This window comes from Octopus sinensis, linkage group LG9, assembly GCF_006345805.1.
Source record: "Octopus sinensis linkage group LG9, ASM634580v1, whole genome shotgun sequence".
NCBI lineage: Eukaryota > Metazoa > Mollusca > Cephalopoda > Octopoda > Octopodidae > Octopus > Octopus sinensis.
In genome coordinates, this window is record NC_043005.1 from 30575079 (window position 1) to 30588254 (window position 13176).

Consider the following 13176-nt stretch of genomic DNA (forward strand, 5'->3'; position numbering starts at 1 on the left):
TCCATACTGGGGTCTCGGAAGCCAGGAGGCTGCACCAGATTCTAGTCTGATCTGGCTGTGTTTCTACAGCTGGATGCCCTTTCTAACGCCAACCACTCCAAGAGTGTAGTGGGTGCTTTTTCACATGCCACCAGCACAGGGACCAAAGGGGGCTGGCATCCATCACAATCGGATGGTGCTTTTTACATACCACATACACATCATCATCATCATCATCGTTTAATGTCCGCTTTCCTTGCTAGCATGGGTTGGACGATTTTGACTGAGGGCTGGCAAACCAGATGGCTGCACCAGACTCCAATCTTGATCTGGCGGAGTTTCTACAGCTGGATGCCCTTCCTAATGCCAACCACTCCAAGAGTGTAGTGGGTGCTTTTTATGTGCCACCGGCCCTGGGGCCGGTCAGGCGGTACTGGCAATGACCTCACTCGAATCTTTTTACACGTGCCACCGGCACAGGTGCCAGTGAAGTAACGTTGATAACGATCACACTCAAATGGTGCCCTTTTACGTGCCATAGGTACGGAAGCCAGTTGGCTACTCTAGCAACGATCATGCTTGGATGGTGCTCTTGGCACCCTACTAGCACAGGAATAAATGCCAGTAAGGCAACGCTGGTAACGATCATACTCGAATAGCCGTTCTGTCAACGATCACACTTGTATGGTGCTTTTTGCACCCTGCTAGCACGGATGCCAGTCATTGAATTGGTTTTTGATTTTGATTTCACTTGCCTCAACAGGTCTTTGCAAGCAAAGTTTAGTGACCAAAGAAGGAAAAGGTACGCATAAGCGGGCTAGCTACGCTCATGGCATAGGCCACAGGTTATGGTCTCATTTGGCTTGCCGGGTCTTCTCAAGCCAGCATATTTCCAAAAGTCTCGGTCGCTAGTCATTTCCTTGGTGAGGCCTAATGTTCGAAGGTCGTGTTTCACCACTTCATCCCAGGTCTTCCTGGGTCTACCTCTTCCACAGGTTCCCTCACTGCTAGAGTGTGGAACTTTTTTACGCAGCTATCCTCATCCATTCTTGCCACATGATCATACCAGTGCAGTCTTCTCTCTTGCACACCACATCTGATGCTTCTTAGGTCCAACTTTTCTCTCAAGGTACTTACACTCTGTCGAGTATGCACACTGACATTACACATCCATCGGATCATACTGGCTTCATTCCTTGCAAGCTTACGCATGTCCTCAGCAGTCACAGCCCATGTTTCACTGCTGTGTAGCATGGCTGTTCGTACACAAGTGTCATACAGTCTACCTTTTACTCTGAGCAAGAGGCCCTTTGTCACCAGCAGAGGTAAGAGCTCTCGGAACTTTGCCCAGGCTATTCTTATTCTAGCAGCTACACTTTCAGTGCACCAACCCCCAGTACTGACTTGGTCATCTAGGTGACGGAAGCTATCAACTACTTCTAGTTTTTCTCCCTGGAATGTGGTGGAAGTTGTTCTCTGTGCATTTTCAGTGTTTATCGCTCCCAAACATCTGCCACATACAAAAACTATCTTCCCAGTTTATGTATATACATCATCATAATCACTGTCATCATCATTTAACATCCGCTCTCCAAGCTGGCATGGATTAGACAGTTTGACTGGAGCTGATGAGCCAGAGAACCGCACCAGGTTCCAGTCTGTTTTGGCATAGTTTCTAATGCTGAATGTGCTTCCTAATGCCAATCACTCCAAGAGTGTAATTGGTACTTTTACATGCCAGCAGCACATAAAGTAAACAGGGGCCATTTACTTGACACCAGCCATGATCATGACTGATTCACAAATGGGTGCCATTAACATAACACTGGCAACAACCACACACACACACACACACATATATATATAAATGTGTGTGTCTCTCCCTCTCTATCTCTGTTTCATTCCACTCCATCATCACACACAACACATTCCTACGTAAAATAAAAACATGTCCATAAGAAATAATCCAAAATCTCTTTATACGTACTGGAGTGAGCATCTTGAATACCAAACTGATGATAAACAGCACCGTTCCTAGAATTAATTTGTTGCAGTTATACTGTCTGACAACACGAACCAATGAAGCTTTGTCTCCTCTCTCCTTATATTCCTTGTTCCACATTTCTTCAATCCTGATAAATAGTAACAAAGAAAGAATAATCAAAACTAATATTTATAGATGAGATGTTGCTGAAGTGGAGGATGTGTGTGTGCGCGCGTGTGCGTGTGTGTTTGTGTGTGTGTATGGGTGGGGGGTGTCTGTGTGTGTGTGTGTCTGGATGTTTGTTTTTCTTGTGTTATTTTTCAAATTTCCTACCAATGGAGAAAGATCTGGTTTCTAGTCTAGAAGTAGGAATTATTCATTGGAATTTAGACAACATCAGACAGGATAGACTTATATATACGTACGTATGTATGTATAAACTGACATATATATACGTATGTATGTAGGTTGGCCTGCATACATATATACATGATGTCTGTATGTATTTATGTATGATACATAATGGATGCAAACATATGTATGTGCACTTGCAAATGGCCACAGGCATGGATATCACTGCATATAGGAAACTGATTACATGCTGAGTGGCTTGTGTGTGTCTATGTATGCATGTGTTTATGTATGTGTCAGCATGCAAGTCAGTGGTGTGTGTGTATGTAGACAACATTAGAAAAAATATATATTATGCTAAGCTAATTCATTTCTTCACTTTTCAGAAAGATAAATAAATCCAGTAGATGTAAGTGCCATCAGCCAGGATTTAAAGCCACTCCCTGAAAAAAAAAGCCCTGTACCCTTGACTTTTGAGAAAACCCATCCCCCATCCTGGAATCACAGAGTAGTTTTGTTGTGCCTTGTTGAATTTATCTCAAATGTTCTGGCTAGACAAAGAAAATACAGACTAAATATCATCATCACTATCATCAACATTTGATGCCCATTTTCCATGCTGGCATGGGTTGGAAGACTTAACAGGAACTGGCAAGGTCAGAGGCCACTCCAGGTTCCATAATTCGTTTTGGCTTGGTTTCTTCCTAATGCCAACCACTCCACAGAGGAAGTGCACTGGGTGCTTTTTATGTTGCATCATCACCAATGTGCAACATTTATCTCATTCTTTCTAACGATTGTAGTTGTATCAGTAGAAAGGCTGGCTCTATATAACTTCTATGTGCTGCATTTTATAGAATATATATAATCATTGACCCAGATGGATGGAAAGCAAAACTGACCTTGGCAGTATTTGAACTGAGAACATAAAGAGTTGGAAGAAATGCTGTTTGGCATTTTGTCTGGTGCACTGACGATTCTACCAGATCACTGCCTTTAGTGCTTATAAGAGTGTCTTGGAATAATAATTGGAATAACATACCTCTCCACATTATACTGGGTAGATTCTGGTTCTGAACATTGCCACCAATCGACATTTTCACCACCTTTTTTGTAAACTTCAAAGATTTTTTTAGTCATCCAAGAAAGTGAGATGAAAGAGAAAAAGCCAACATCATAGAATGGAATCCTGTTGTTTTGCCTGGTAAAATATAAGGTAGAGGTATTATAATGTGGAAAAGTAAATAGAGAGACAGACAGACAGACAGAAAGACAGGCAGGCAGATAAGAGACAACAATAAGCAGATAAAATGTGAAGGACATGTGAAAAAACATCAATGAAAACAGAACATTGACATGTATTTCATTATCATGCAATGCTGAGTTCAAATCCCTTCATGTGCAATATGTTGTTGTTTTTTTTTGTTTTTGTAATTTTTTTTATGATTTACTCAGAGGAGCAAGTACAACACTTATAACCATTTCTTAGGGCTTCCAACACTGATGGAAGGAAGAGAGCCCCCACAAGACTTTGGATTGACCAAGACTGTGGTAGAAAGCATTTGCCCATGGTACTGGAGAGATCAAACATAAAACGATGTAGATGTTGAGCCTGACAAGATCACGAGATGCTATACATATCATTTAACCCTTTTGGTGTTGCTAAACTTATTTTGACATACACTGCCATTGTTTCAATTAATTTCAAAGATAATTAACAATTTAGTAAAATAACCACATCATTATTAAGATGGTATTTGGAACATAAATTTTCTCCACTCTGATGATATAATCAGCTCTCCTTGGACAAACTTCCAACCGTCCTATGTTTAATCATAAATCTTAGGATAGCCACATCTAGAATAATGAGTGAACAATGAAATTCATCCTGGAGAGAGCTACTCACCATCACCTCTAACAATACACAGATAATACCACCCTTTATTCCTCCCAAATCTTCCACAAGCAGCCTTGACACACCAAAGTTGCATTGATTCCATGAACAGAGACCTCAAAGACATTTTCCATTGGGATCATGCCAATCTTGTCTTCTTCAACAGCACAATCAAACTACAAACATCAAGATAACAAAATCACACTTCTTCATCTAAATATGAATGAGCCACAACTGGAACCTTCAAGGCTGCTATAGATAGTACACCTCACCATCATTGGATTACTCTTATGGTTCTATGTACACCTTCAACATAGCAAAGACTGCATCTCAGACTGACCTCCCTCTTCAGGACTGGAAAATTCTTCCTCAACTGCTAAGACTGAACAAGATTCAAGTGAAATACGCAAAAGAGAACTGCTGCTATGTCTAGAATGATATACACATGCACACACACACATCCACACATACACCTGTTCACACACACAAACATCCTAGACCACATCCATAGTAAGACCACTGAATTGATTGAAATTACCACTCCCCCTCCGCCCAAAGATATGCTCCCATCCCTGATCTACAGACATGTCTTCTTTCTTTAACCTTTCTACCTTTACTATAATGGTCTCCTCTCTTAGAACCTGGCTAGTTTCATGCACCAACCCCTCTCAGATATTCTCAACAAACACATCTTTCATCTTTTCGTCACCCATATCATAACCACCACAACCATTCCAGACACTCATATAGCCCCCAAGTCTAGTTTTTCTTCCCTAACATGTTGGCCTTCAAGAATTCTCACCCTACACATTCTACCCTCTTTACTTTGAAGCAGTTTAACCCTTTTGTTACCGCATTTCTGCTGAGATGCTCTGTTTCTTTCAATTACTTTAAATATAACAAAGAATTTAATAAAATAACAGTTATCATTAATCTAGTGTTAGGAACATAAATTGTGACTAAGGTTTGGTGGAAGATTTTAATTCAAAACTTATGAAAACAAGACATTTATACTACGGAACCAGAGGTGGTTTCAGCCGGGTTGGTAACAAAAGGGTTAAGGCGGTAAGCTGAGATTTGAGGGTGATTTGACAGCTATTTCTAGGTGGTTGTTGTAGAACTAGCTAGTTCAAGTCAAGCTATAAGGATATCCTTAATAAGTACTTAAGTAGAATGTTAATGACATCAGAGTCATTAAGGTTTAAGGGTTGGGCTGGAAATGTTAAGGTCATGAACCCTGCTTTTAGATATAGCAAAGAAAAAACATAACTAAATAATAAAAAAAAAATATAAACATAGCAGAAGTAAATTATTGTTTGATCCTTTCGGCTACTTCCTATATCTATAGCATGAGTTTGAACTGGGACAATAATGATGGCAATGATAATGATGACAACAATAACAGCAACAATAAAAACAACATCAGACGCAACAACAACAACAACAGCAAAACAATATGCATTTACTGAACCCTAAAGATTGAGAAAAACAAGTTAAAAATTGATAAAGAGAAAATGTATTTCCACTGAGAACAATCTCATAATGATAAACTGATGGATTAGTTTATAAATAGCATTGAGATAATTACTCTGTTTAGGAAGTGAACCTACATTGACAGAAATTCCATACAACATCTACCAACATATATGAATAGTTCCAATGGGTTAAAGATCAGGCATGAAATATGTTAACCATTTTACTATTCTGGAAGTATTAGAGAAATAGTATCTGAGTAGTTATTTTCATTTTCTATAGAATCAAGTGGAACATGAGAGTGTGGGTCACATTAGTAAATATTAGGAAATTTTTATTAAAGCTAATATATACAAAGTTTCCTATTGACTAAATATGTCAGTGATATATTTATAATTTAAAAAATATGTTTAGGCTATTACTCTCTGATCCCAGACTGGTGAAGTTGATGCAGATTGATGTTGACTCTAAGTATTGTAGGCACAGTCATGGCTGTGGAGTGAAGATGTTTGCTTCCCAACCAAATGATTTCAGGTTCACTTTTACTTCCCTTGGGTAAATGTATGCATATAGAAGGTGGTATCAAAAAGTTCCCGGACTAGTTCTAAAGCATGCCAACAGATGGCAGCACACGGTTGTGTCTGCAGTGAGAGCTAAGAGTGACCTTCATGAGGCAGTGTGTTGAGTGACATTGCTGTCTTTACTTCACAAGTTGTGAAATTTGTGTTTTTGTGATCGCGTGTCTACTGTAGTCTGTGATTTTGTCATAGACAGGAACAAAGAACCAACACAAAATTTTGTGTTGAACTCAGGAATCCTACTCCAGAGACATTGAGCATGCTTCACAAAGCTTACAGTGATGAGGCAATGGGTTGTACACAATGTTTCAAGAGGCACACGACAAAGCCACAGCTCAATCAAGAGCATGTTCATCGTTTTCTTCAACATTCATGGCATTGCGCATTGAGAATTCATCCTCCAGGGCCAGACAATTAATCGAGAATTTTACTGCAATGTTCTAAAGTATTTGAATGAGGACATTTGGTGAAAATATCTGGATTTGTGGAGCATCAAGATGACAATTCTCCCTGTCACTAAGCTCTCCTCTCTCAAGAGTTCCTTGCCAAAAACAACATGGTGTCACTTCCACACTTGCATTATTCACCAGATTTCGCTCCTGCAGACTTCTATCTCTTCTCCAAGATGACAATGCAGCTCAAAAGGTCTTAACACTGTTGTGGAGATCCAGGGCAAATTGCAGAAGGTCCTTGACTGGATTACAGAAAATGACTCCCAGGCCAGATTCCAGAAGTGGCAGGAACACTGCGACTGGTGCATTGCTGTGCAAGGTAACAATTTCGAAGAAGATTATGCTAAAACTTAGGTAAATAAGTTGTTTTATTTGTTAAACATAACTAGTCTGGGGACTTTTTGATGCCACCTTGCATGTAGGTGAGTGGCAAGCTTTATGGAAGTCATCCAGGTAAACCCAACTAATAAGGGCAGAATAGAAAACTAATACAAAACAGTAAAAAAAAGAAATGAAGAAGGAAAGACAATTCCAAAAACTTACGGTTTTTCACAACGGATAGGAAGAAGTATTTTAAGAAAATTGTTCTTTTTTTCATGCTTTGAAGAATCAGGAGTTTTCTCAGAATCCATACTGAATGAAGAAACTCCAGCTGAACGAAAGACAAAAAAAGAAAAGAAAAGAAAAAGTGAAAGATTGTAAGGTGTGCTTGTATGGATGGTAGTGTTGCTGTTCACACAAAATATTCAGACTTAGAGAATGGAAGATCCAATAAATTGACAAGTTGTAGCTCAGTTGCAAACATAGTTTAACTCTTTCATAACCAACATGGTTGAAACCGGCTCTGGTTCTGTATTACAAATGTCTTGTTTTCAAAAGTTTTGAATTAAAATCTTCCACCAGACATTAGTCACAATTTATGTTCCTAACACTAGCTGAATAATATCTAAGTTATTTTACTAAATTCTTTGTTATATTTAAAATTAATTGAAACAAACACAGAGCATCTCAACAGAAATATGGTAACAAAAGGGTTAACACACATAATAGAGAAATAATTCTTAAAATATATAATAGAGAAACAATTCTTAACTCTTTTGATACCAACCTGGCTGAAACTGGCTCTGGTTCTGAGTACAAATGTCTTGTTTTCAAAAGTTCTGTATTAAAATCTTTCACCAAACCTTAGTTACAATTTATGTTCCTAACACTAACTTAATGATAACTAAGTTATTTTACTAACTTTTTTATTATATTTAAAATTAATTGAAAGAAACAGAGCATCTCAAAATGAATACAGTAATGAAAGGGTTAAAGCATTCCTGCTGTTATTTCAAAGAAACCTGTCTCTCCTTCAGGTGTTATAATTCTTGCTTTTGTATCTTCAGAAAGCTTTGTTATTGCATTGAGAAGATTTGGATGTCTATGATATGCTCTAAGAATTTTGAGCATCTTGCCTCTGTGATTAGAATCAAAAGCCTTCTTGAAATCAACATACAGGATGATGGTTCTGCTATTGTGTGCTTTGACCTCTTCAATTAACCTTCTCAGAGTCAGAATATGTGTTGCTGTGGATCTACCAGGTTGGAACCCATTCTGATTTTGTCGTAGATGTTTATCAATTGCTTGGCTGTAGTCTGTTAAGCATCATTCTGTTGATGAGTCTGGCTACTGTGTGGTGCATTTTCATGGTTTGTGTGTTTTGTCCTAAACACAACACAAATTCCTTACTTATCAATCAAGAAATCACTGACTTCTAAAATTAATATATATAGGTACAGGAGTGGCTCTGTGATAAGAAGCTTGCTTCCCAACCACAAGGTTCCAGGTTCAGTCTAACTGCACGGCACCTTTGGCAAGTGTCTTCTACTATAGGCTCCAGTCGAACAAGGCCTTGTAAGTGGATTTGGTAGATAGAAACTGGAAGAACCCCATCATATACACACACACACACACACACACATATATATGTATGTATATGTTTGTGTGTCTGTGTTTGTCCCCCTACCATCACTTGACATCTGATGTTAGTATGTTTGCATACCCATAACATAGCAGTTCAGCAAAAGAGACTGATAAAAAAGTACTAGGCTTACAAAGAATAAGTTCTGGAATCAATTTGTTTGACTAAAGAAGGTGCTCCAATATGGCCACAGTCAAATGACTGAAACAAGTAAAAGAATGCGTCTTCTCACTCACACACAAGGAAATCACAATATTGTGTCAAGAATAAAGTCAATAAGAATTAATTGCTCAGCCCACCTAGCTGTTAGTAGGTACCACCATGTGGTGTACTTCCCTATACTATGTCAATGATCAAGAGACTCAGCTTTCTATAACCCAATCTATTTAGCTGTAAATAGGTACCAAAAACTAGTGGCATAATTGACTGACATAAACAGCAGCTGATTTACAAAACTGATCAATGATTGATTTGCTTAGAGCGGTAAGATTCCATGCAACCTACAGTTATTAAAGAGATATGGCTTTCAATTGTTTAATAGAAACCGGAAGAGGAACATTCACAGAGTAGCTGGCAAAGAGGCAAAATGAGTCATTTTTAGGGAATAATGGAAGCGTAATTATAAAGAAAAATTTCCTCACACAGCTTAAATTTTTCATACACACATATAATACACACACACAAACGCACACACACACACATAATACACACATACACAAATATATTCTTTTCTACTCTAGGCACAAGGTCCAAAATTTTGGGGGAGGGAGCTGGCCCCCCAGTACACAACTGGTACTTAATTTATTAACCCCGAAAGGATGAAAGGCAAAGTTAACCTCAGTGGAATTTGAACTCAGGACATAAAGACAGATGAAATACGCTAAGCATTTCGCCCAGTGTGGTAATCTTTCTGTCAGCTCATTGCCTTACATCTTCTATATCTGTAAAATTCAAAACGTGTGTGTGTGTGTATGTGTATGCTTTTTATGCATTTCCACATTTTTCATCCAATTTTGATGACATTTGTTTTATTAACCCTTTGGTTACTGTATTTATTTTGAGATGCTCTGTGTTTCTTTTAATTATTTTAAATATAACAAAGAATTTAGTAAAGTAACTTAGTTATTATCAAGCTAGTGTTAGGAACGTAAATTGTGACTAAGGCTTGGTGGAATATTTTAATTCAAAACTTATGAAAACAAGACATTTTACCACAGAGCCAGAGCCAGTTTTGGCCGGGTTAGTAACAAAAGGGTTAAATGGCAAATTTACCCAGGCAGGTCACTGCTGCATAACCGATGCCTAGAGGTACCCCCTTCTAGGAGAAAAATCGATAAAACTGAAGGGACACACCTCCACTTTTTGCAAAAAGAGGCAAAAGTTGCACATTAGAAATGTTTTTACAAGAACATCCGATTTTTATAATTTTGGTGTCAAAAGGACCGTCATGTTGTGACATTTCAGACAAATATTTTGGCACTGCCTTGGGACCTCTGATTCCCAAGAAAATTGCAAAAACCTTTGAAAAATCAATTTTTCGCAATTTTGCAAAGTTACACGGAAAGTCCGATTTCCTTGGTTTTACAGCTAAAAAACCACCTTGTAATGGTGGTCCTATCAAGTATCCATTCTATGTCCAAAGGCAGCCCTGTGTGACAAAAACCATGGAAAACTGTGAAAAAATCGATTTTATAAATTTTTTTCCTCTTTAAATCTTCAAAAACTTCTCACTGCTTTGGTGGATTGCACTCAAACTTTACACACTATTTACTCATCCAAAGGATAATGTTAAGAAACTACAATTTGCACAGAATTCATCCACATATGATCAACAATTGAGAAAAACTGAGTAGAAAACTGGTTTTTTGCCGTTAAATCCCTCATTTTTGACTAAATTCGTCCAAATCTCATATGAACAGTACAGATGACTTAACAATGGTTTAAAACTATTTTTGGTTAATATTCTTTATCTAACTTGCGACAGATCTACGAAATACTGTGAAACATCACCTTTGCACATTTTTGCAGAGTTACACCTAAGAAAGCTGTTTCAAGAAACACCTGATCTTTTTTTTTTTTTTTGCTTTTTGTTGCAAAAGAACTGCTATGTTACATCGTTTCTGGAAAGTATTTCTTCTTTGTCCCTGTGCATCCGGGTTCTACAGAAAACTGGAAAACATAGACAGTCCTCCCCCTCCAACAGCTTCACCTTTTTGCAGAGGGCTAGGTCTAGGTCAACCTTCCACTCACACTCCTTTGCAACTAATAAATGCCACTTGGGAAAAATCACTTCTTCCTCAGTGTCAATGTTTGCAACTTAATGCAAAAAATATTCAAAGAGATGTACAATGAAAAATATGGTAGAACCTATCAAGAGTATTTAAGAGCCAAATAATGCTGGGTACTTCTGCTAGTACACAAATATATTACATATACACCTGTGTATATAGCAATCTAATTATCTATCTACCATTTCGCCATGATAGATCGCTAGCCACTAAACCTTTTTCTATTTTCCCTCCCTGTTTATTTCTGTCAAAGAGCATAGGCTCGAAACATAAAAGACTTTCTCACTTTCCAAGTTTACACACCCATCTTTGTCTTTTGTGTTTTTGTAAATTCTCACAACCAATTTGTTTATCTACCTATCTGTCTGTCTGTCTGTCTATTTATTACTATCTCTCTCTATATATATCTATCTCTTCTCTCTCTCTCTCTCTCTCTCTCTCTCTCTCTCTCTCTGCACTTCCATTAAAGCAGGCCATGAATAAGGCATTCAGTCATCTGTTATCTGTCATTTTGTTATTTTATCTGTCAAAATGTTGGGTTATTTTGTAAACCACATATGAATTGTACAGACTTAACAGACTCTCATGTGTGTGTGTGTGTAGTTGTTTGTTTTCTTTGGAAATTGTATAAGCTTGTTTTTTACTATACAGCATTTAAACTAGATACTTATAAAGTGACAAGGGTCTTTTGTTTAAAGTCAAGACAGTTCCTGAGCTTTCTGGAAATGTGAATGAGGTAGTGTGTGTATGTAAGTAAGGCTGTGTGAGTATGCATCTGTATGTATCTGTATGTATCTGTATGTGTTATACACATATTTGGTTGCAAAGTGAACTTCTTAACCATACAACCACGCCAGCACATAAATTATCATTATTTGCATCATATATATTGATGTAGAGTATGTATGTAGGCATAGATAGATAGATAGATAGATAGATAGATAAAGAGAGAGAGAGAATAGATAGATAGATAGATAAAGAGAGAGAGAGAGAATAGATAGATAGATAGATAGATAGATAGATAGATAGATAGATAAAGAGAGAGAGAGAATAGATAGATAGATAGATAAAGAGAGAGAGAGAGAATAGATAGATAGATAGATAGATAGATAGATAGATAGATAGATTGATTAGAGTATCCTCATAATGAAATGTCTGTTGTCATTCTTAAACTCGGTTAAAATAATTAGCTTAATTGAAAATATATTCGTGTGAATGTGTGTGAATGTGTGTGCGTGTGTGTGTGTGTATGTGTATGTGTGTGTGTACATAAGTGCTTCTCCCTCAGAATGATAAGCAGACTGTATGATGCCTGTATGGGAACAGCCATGCTCCATGGCAGTGAAACATGAGCTGTGACCACAGAGGACATGTGTTGGCTTGAAAGAAATGAAGCCAGTATGCATGTATGACAGAGTGTAAGCATCTTGAGAGAAAAGTTGGACATAAGAGGCATCTGATGTGGTATGCAAGAGAGATGAATGTGCTGGTACGGTCATGTGATGTGTATGGACGAGGACAGCTGTGTAAAGAAATACCAATCTCTAACGGTGAAGGAAACCTGTGGAAGAGGTAGGCCCAGGAAGACATGGGATGAGGTGGTGAAGCATGATCTTCAAATGTTGGGCCTCACAAAGGTGATAACTAGTGACCAAGACCTTTGGTGATATGCTGTGCTTGAGAAGACTCATTAAGCCAAGTAGAACCATATGGCACCTGTGAAATCGTAATTGTTGCAGATACTGGTGTCACACAACTGGCACCTGTGCCGGTGGCCCATAAAAAGCACCCATTACACTCTTGGAGTGGTTGGTGTTCGGGAGGACATCCAGCCGTAGAAATCATGCCAAATCAGACTGGAGTCTGGTGCAGCCTCCCAGGTTACCAACTCTGGTCAAACTGTCCAACCCATGGCAGCATGGACAACAGATGTTAAATCGTGATGATGGTGATGATGATGATAATGATGATAAACAGATTTATTAGTGAGGGATTATCAATCCAGGCAAAATCCTTTATAAGCTCTCTGTTAGTACACCAGACTAACAATATCATTTAGATTAGTATAAAACTCCTTGAATTCTAATGGCAGGGTCCAAGGTTATGGTTCATCACCATTCTATATTGTAAATCCATGGTTGTGTTCCAGTTATCCTGGTTTTTACACATACTGATATACAAGACAAGGCATAAATAAGGATCATGACATATTTT

The 13176-nt window shown here is 38.1% G+C and overlaps 1 protein-coding gene across 2 annotated transcripts in view; it reads right to left on the reverse strand.

The window, feature by feature from the left end:
- Nucleotides 1-13176, reverse strand: part of LOC115215840 (multidrug resistance-associated protein 5) — a 125120-nt gene that overhangs the window by 84932 nt on the left and 27012 nt on the right. For both annotated transcript variants that reach the window (XM_036505865.1, XM_029785170.2), the window contains exons 2-4: nt 7255-7363; nt 3357-3515; nt 1967-2111 (exon numbers count right to left, since the gene is read on the reverse strand). In XM_036505865.1, the coding sequence (XP_036361758.1) occupies nt 1967-2111; nt 3357-3515; nt 7255-7363 (413 nt within the window). The remainder of the gene's footprint in view (nt 1-1966; nt 2112-3356; nt 3516-7254; nt 7364-13176) is intronic.